Below are 6000 nucleotides of genomic sequence, written 5' to 3' on the forward strand. Positions count from 1 at the left end.
GTTTGCAACACGTTAATTAAGAGCGACCATGGTGGCCAGCGCAGCCTGCCCCTCTCAGAGCTGAGCCCTTCCTGCCCCTCTGAGAGCTCAGAGTGGAGCCTGGAGTCATGCTGAGACCATGGCAAGGGGCCACAGATGGGGCTGGACCCCCTCTGCCTCCCCTTTTGCTTCCCCCAAGGCTCCTGTGGGGTCTGACACCCTTCCCTCACTCCTGTTCTGCCCTGACACAGGGAATGTGTCTCTATATCCAAGGTTTTGGGGCCGGAGCCCCATTTCTCCCTTATTTTTTAGCTGCCCAGCGCCCACACTGGGGGCTGTGCCAGGGTCTGGGGGTGCTCTCTGCTGCCTCCTCAGACTGGGGAGCAAATTTGGCAGAGTAAATATTTGAAAACAAACCCACAAACCAAAATTACTTCTCTAACCCTAGTGATAAATCTGTGTGGAAAGCTCACAGTAAATGAGCTTTCAGCCAAGTGTCCCTCACCTCCCTGCCCACTCCTGGGCTTGATGGGAGCTCAGTTCATCCTATTCATTTTTCACTTCCAGTTAAATATCCTTTTATTAAATTTTAACTGGAACATAAGGACTTGCAGTGCTCTTAATTTAAGATAAAACCTCCCAGGGGAATGGACCAGGAGCCCATTTCTCTCAGCTGGGAGCATGGTGAGTGTCAGCAGATCCTGATGCTCTTGTCTTTTCCATCTGGGCCTGATATGCTCTGTTATTTGAGGGGGAAAGTAGCTTCTAAATATGGTTTTGTGTTGGCAGCACAACCTTGTGTTTGCCCTTGGAGGGCTCATCAGGGCACAGGCTGGGTGTGAGGGTGATGGTTTCCTCCTCAGAGCAGGGACAATGTCAGATAAGCTGGAGGGGGCTTTTTTCTCTAATTCTGAATTTGCTGTGAACAGTGTAATGATCTGGCCCAGGCTTCACTCTTACACCTGCAGCCAAGTGAGAGTCAGTGGATGGGTGAGGATCCATAAAATGGGGAGGGGGGTGTTGGATGTGTCACCACACAGAGCCCTGACCTTGCTGACCATCACCAAGCCCCTCTGCCCCTGGAGAGAGTGAGAGCAGCCATGTGAGCCATGTCAGAGGGGATTTGGGGGTGCTGGAGGCAGCAGGGAGGTGCAGCTCCCCAGGCTGGGAGCTGTGCACAGCCTGCCCCCAGCCTGCTGTCACCCTTTGGGACCTCATTGCTGAGCAGTGACCAGAAATAAGCTGGGACCAGTGGTGCCCAGAGGGGCCACAGTGATGCTTTGGGCTGGGAGCTGAGGAAGGGGTGTCCTGGGATGTGTCTGGGCAGCAGCTGGGGCAGCTCTAGAGCAGTAGCAGGGCAGGGCAGGGTCAGCCATGGGCTTGGGAGGCTGCTGGAAAGGCTGGGATGGGATGGATGGGGAGCAGAATCAGTGTCTCTGACAAGGGGTATGGGGATACTGCACCCCCTGCCATGCCAGCACAGGGACCCGTGCCCTTGGGCAGTGCAGAGGGGGTGGGCCAACATCTCCATCCCCAAGGTGAGCTGATAACTGCCCAGGAGAGTGCACAGAACCCCTCAGTGTGTGTGGGATCTGTTGGAGGCAGATCCTGTTGCTCTCAGAGAAGAGGTAGATGGGGGGCCAAGGAAAGTGAAGCTTTTAGCTGTGTTTGTGCAGCTGCTTCAATGTTTTCCCTGGCTGTGAAGGGTTGAGCAGGGAGATAAATGCAGATGTAATTAATGGAGCTGCTTATATGCTGCTGTCTGTGACTTATGCTGGGAACAGGCCTAGACTAAATATCACCATTACTGATAGGAGGAGGTGGCCAATTTATGGCCCTCTCTGTGGGGAGAGGAAGATCTGGTTATAATAACACTCAGCAGGGGAAAAGAAATGTTTTACAGTCAAAAGCTTCTCAAGAAAAGAAGGCCAAGCACGGGGGCTGGGTGGAAGAAGGGCCGTGTCAGCAGCAGACCCCCAGGGAGAGCCAGGGTCCTGGACAGAAATACCCATCCCAGCCCTGGGGAGCTCTGCTGTGGGGATTCACAACAGTGGAATCTGTGCAGACAGACTGAGAGCCTCTGTATTGGCAGTTTATAGAGACCTGACCTTCATGGGGGCTGTTGGGGTACACCCCTGGGAATTGTAGGGATGCAGAGCTCATCCCAGCTCCCAACCCTGGCTGTGCTCTGCCACGGGGTTTTCAAAAGTGTGACTTGATCCTAGTCCTGTGATGCTCTTCTGGTAAACAAAAGGAAGGATTTCACTTGCAGCTGGTGGCAGTCACAGGGCTCAGGCACCCTGGAGCCTTTGCAGGGTTCAGGGGTGGGAGTGTGAATCACAGCAGCCTCTTGTGGGCAGCGTCACTCAGCGGTGCAGTGACATTCATGACATTCCTGTGCCGCAGCGCCCCCCCCCAGGGATGTGCTCGGGCATCACCCACATCCTCCATCCCCCCTCAGCGTCCCTGCCTCCAGCAGGTCCCACCACCCCCCAGCCTCTCCTCCACTGCAGCTGTGGGGCTTCCCAAAGGAGCTGGACACGGCAGGTGGGGTGGAGGGGCTTTATTTATTCCCAGGTTTGCTGGGCACCCCCAGCTCTCACACAGCCCTGGCTGTCCCACCTCAGTGTCAGTGCCCTGCTTGTCTCCTGCTTGAGATGCTGAGCTGTCCCCAGGCTGTGCAAAGGCATTAAAATCCTTCCCCTACCATGGCTCCATGGCTGTGCTTCCCTGGCAAACAACCTCCCTCCCCTTGGTCCTTGGTGACCTTCTTGTGCTTTGCTTCTGGATTTTCCTACCTGAGCTGGCTTTGTGCCCAGCACTGCCCCAGGATGCAGCTCCTAAACCAGGACACAAACAAACCAAGACTTTCCAAATGTCCCTAAAAGTGCACCCACAAGCTCCAGATGCTGGTTGGAGGGGCCAGAGCTTTTCACAGGCTCTGGGTGTAGATGCAACAGGGAGTAAGTCCATCCATGGCAGAAGAGGAGGTGTTTACACATGGCAGTGGATTTTTGGGTTTGATCTCTCTGCTCTCAGCAAGTGCTTGGTGGAAGCAAAGCCTGTCCTTGGCTGGTTCTTGGCTGAGTTTGTGTCAGCAGCATCACAGTTGTGATTTCTGGGTGCATTTGAATGAAAAGGATTCAACTGGACCCAAAATGTCGCCCGGCCCCAGGCCTGGAGGAGACTGCAAAGCCGTGGGGTGGGAGGGAGCTGTGCTAGCTGACGTTGAAGGTGACAGAGGAGCCATCTGCTCTGTGCTGCTGCCCCTCCAGCCCTGCCTCCCCCCAGGGCTGCACGGGGACCCTGCAGCGCGCGGCCGGGTGCCCGGGCAGGGCTTCGCTCAGCTGGGTCACCTCGCTGAGCTCTGCCTCCAGCGTGCTGACCGTGTGGGCAGCCTGGGCCACGTGCACCCTGTGCGCTGCCTTCTTGTGCAGGAGGCAGCTGAAGATCTTCTTGAAGCCCTTGCGGAAGTGCTTGGAGACCAGGGCGTAGACGATGGGGTTGACGCAGGAGTTGGCGTAGGAGATGACGTGCGAGAGGATGCGCAGCACGTACGTGGAGTGGTTCAGGGGGAAGTACCCGAACCACACGCACAGGATGACCAGGTGGTGGGGCAGCCAGCAGAGGCAGAACAGCACGGCCACAATGATGATCATCCTCGTGACCTTCCTCTTGGCCTTCTTGGACTCTGACATGTCTTGGAGAGGGTCCACGGACCGCCACAGGTAGTGAATAGTCCGCACGTAAGTGAGGCTGAGGATGAGCACGGGGATGATGTAGCTGAAGATGAAGGTGCAGGTGTCCATGATCTTGCGCTGGGAGATCTCCCAGATGGGGTGGCAGACAGTCAGGTTGGCCAGCTGGAACTCCTGGTAGTAGCTGAGGTAAGGGCCCGAGAAGATAAAGGAGAGCCCCCAGATGAGACAGATGGCCAGGAGGGCGTTCCTGGGCGTCCTCAGCTCCCTGGAGTGCAGGGGGTATCGTATGGCCAAGTACCTGCATGGCAAAGGGAGAGGGACACGGCTGCAGCCCTGGGGAGGGCACAGAGAGAGCACTGCCAGGAGCAGTTTGGAGAGAGGGCAGAAATGATGGATTTGGGATTTCCAGGGCAGTTAGTCACACAACTGATTCCCTGGTGCTTCTTAGGGACCCACAAGGGACTGAGGAAAATTCTCTCCCTGACCCTGTCCCATCACCCTCTGCTCTTCCCAGTGGTTGTGGGGCCAATGGGGATGGTCCCATTCTGTCCCTCCCCTAATCCAGGAGACACTCACTTCACCATCAGTGTCTGGCACAAGTGATTGGGGCAGTGAGGATACAAAGGCAGGAGCAAGTGCCCAGGAATCCCAGGCACAGCATTCTTTGTACTGGCACACGTGAGAGCACATTACCCCTTTTCAGTTCTCTAATTAGCTGGTCCCTTAATTGCACCCATATCTGAGGATTGTGCAAGCCCTCCTTGCTCAACACATCTGTTCCCTCTGCTCCATGGGATACAGGGGGAGAGGCAGCCCCTGGGGGTGCTGTCAGCAGGCAGTGCAGGGCTGTGCTGGGATGGCAGGACACATCCAGCTGGGCTCCAGGGCCTCCCAGGGAACTGGCACATGGACTTTCCACATCCCACCTGGCAGGGTTTGGGCACTGAGTGGAGCAGCACCAGGAGCTCCCAGCCTCTCGCTGCAGGGTCATAACTCACTGGCCCTTGCAGAGGCAGGGACTGAGGTAAAGCACAGGCAGGAGCTCCCAGATTATCCCAGCCTGTTCCAGGCTTCCCAGTAAAATCCACCCTGAAACAGGCTGGGATAACCACTGGGACAAGGGACAGCATGGGGACAGAAAAGGGCTTTTTGCTAATAGAAGGGGAGGGTGGGAAAATCAGTGTCTCAGCTCAAACATCCCAGTGCTTTTTTCTCCTCAAGGTCTGCCTGCTTTGCCAGGGGCTGTTGGGAGGGAAGGGGCTCTCTGTGCATCCCAGGAAGAGCCAGAGCTCCACACGGACTGGCCTTTGTTTGTTTCTCATTTTTTCATCCCCACTTCACTGCTGGGGCCTGTGGATAAATCCCAGTCCTAGAGTTTTGGGGTCTGAAAGCTTCCTCCAGCTGGGCACTGGGGCCAGGGATCCCCATATGCAGCCCCTCATACTGTGGGAGGCTGCATCAACTGGGAAATGCTCCTGGATTCCCCAAGGAGCCCAGGAGATCACAGCAGTCAGGATTTAGCTCCAGGGGAATCTGTCCCCTCCCTGCCTGGTGGGATCCAGAGAAAGGAGAGCCTCAGGATGCAGCCAGCCCCTCCCCCTGTTCCCTCTCCTACCTGTCCAGGGACACGGTGGCCAGGGTGAAGCTGCTGGCGTACATGGTGAGGTAGATGAAGAAGTGCACGGCCTTGCACATGAAGGGCCCGAACACCCATCCCTCCAGGGTGTAGATGGTGGCTTGGAAGGGGACGCAGAAGAGGATGAAGCAGAGGTCGGCCACCCCCAGGTTGAGGATGAAGAGGTTGGTGGTGTTCTTCACCTGCCCGTTGCGCAGCAGCACGGCCAGGACCAGGCTGTTGCCCACGGTGCCCACGAGGAAGATGATGAAGTACACGAGTGGGATGATCACAGACTCGGGCTGCCAGCCACCCCCGGAGCCAGCCAGAGAGCCGTTCATGGCCGGGAGTGCCCGGCCAGGGGCTGGAGGGGGCAGCGTGCGTGGAGAAAGCACCGGGGGGCACACGGGGTGAGGGGGTGCACAGGGAGATCCGTGTGGGGGGCACGGAGAGCACGCTGGGGAGCACAGAAGGGAGGGAAAGGGAAAGGGGGTGAAGGGAAAGGTCAATGAGGAGCACCCAGGGATTCACAGGGAAGGGGTGGGTAGGAAAAGACGTGCAGTGGGGAGTGCAGCGGGGAGGCAAAGGAAAAGGGGGTGCACGGAGAGGTCAGCGGGGATTGCACGGGAAAGGGGGTGCAAGGAGACTGCAGCAGGGATTGCACGGGAAACGGGGTGCAGAGAGAGCCCGCTGGGGAGCACAGCA

At 57.2% G+C, this 6000-nt stretch overlaps 1 protein-coding gene across 1 annotated transcript; it reads right to left on the reverse strand.

Annotated features, from left to right (window-relative positions):
• Window positions 1-2597: 2597 nt before the first annotated feature.
• GALR2 (galanin receptor 2) lies at window positions 2598-5703 on the reverse strand. Its single transcript, XM_066565726.1, has 2 exons — window positions 5296-5703; window positions 2598-3978 (listed from the first exon to the last, which is right to left on the reverse strand). The coding sequence occupies exons 1-2, from the start codon at window positions 5634-5636 to the stop codon at window positions 3198-3200; spliced, it is 1122 nt and encodes a 373-aa protein (XP_066421823.1). The 5' UTR covers window positions 5637-5703; the 3' UTR covers window positions 2598-3197.
• Window positions 5704-6000: the final 297 nt, after the last annotated feature.

The sequence above is a fragment of the Molothrus aeneus genome, chromosome 25 (assembly GCF_037042795.1).
Source record: "Molothrus aeneus isolate 106 chromosome 25, BPBGC_Maene_1.0, whole genome shotgun sequence".
NCBI classification, from domain to species: Eukaryota; Metazoa; Chordata; class Aves; order Passeriformes; family Icteridae; genus Molothrus; species Molothrus aeneus.

Excerpts from the sequence above, each read along its gene's own strand:
- GALR2 (XM_066565726.1), bottom strand. The coding sequence starts at position 5,636 with ATGAACGGCTCTCTGGCTGGCTCCGGGGGTGGCTGGCAGCCCGAGTCT. Across the intron at positions 3,979-5,295 it reads GCCACCGTGTCCCTGGACAG|GTACTTGGCCATACGATACC; the intron begins GTAGGAGAGGGA and ends TTTGCCATGCAG.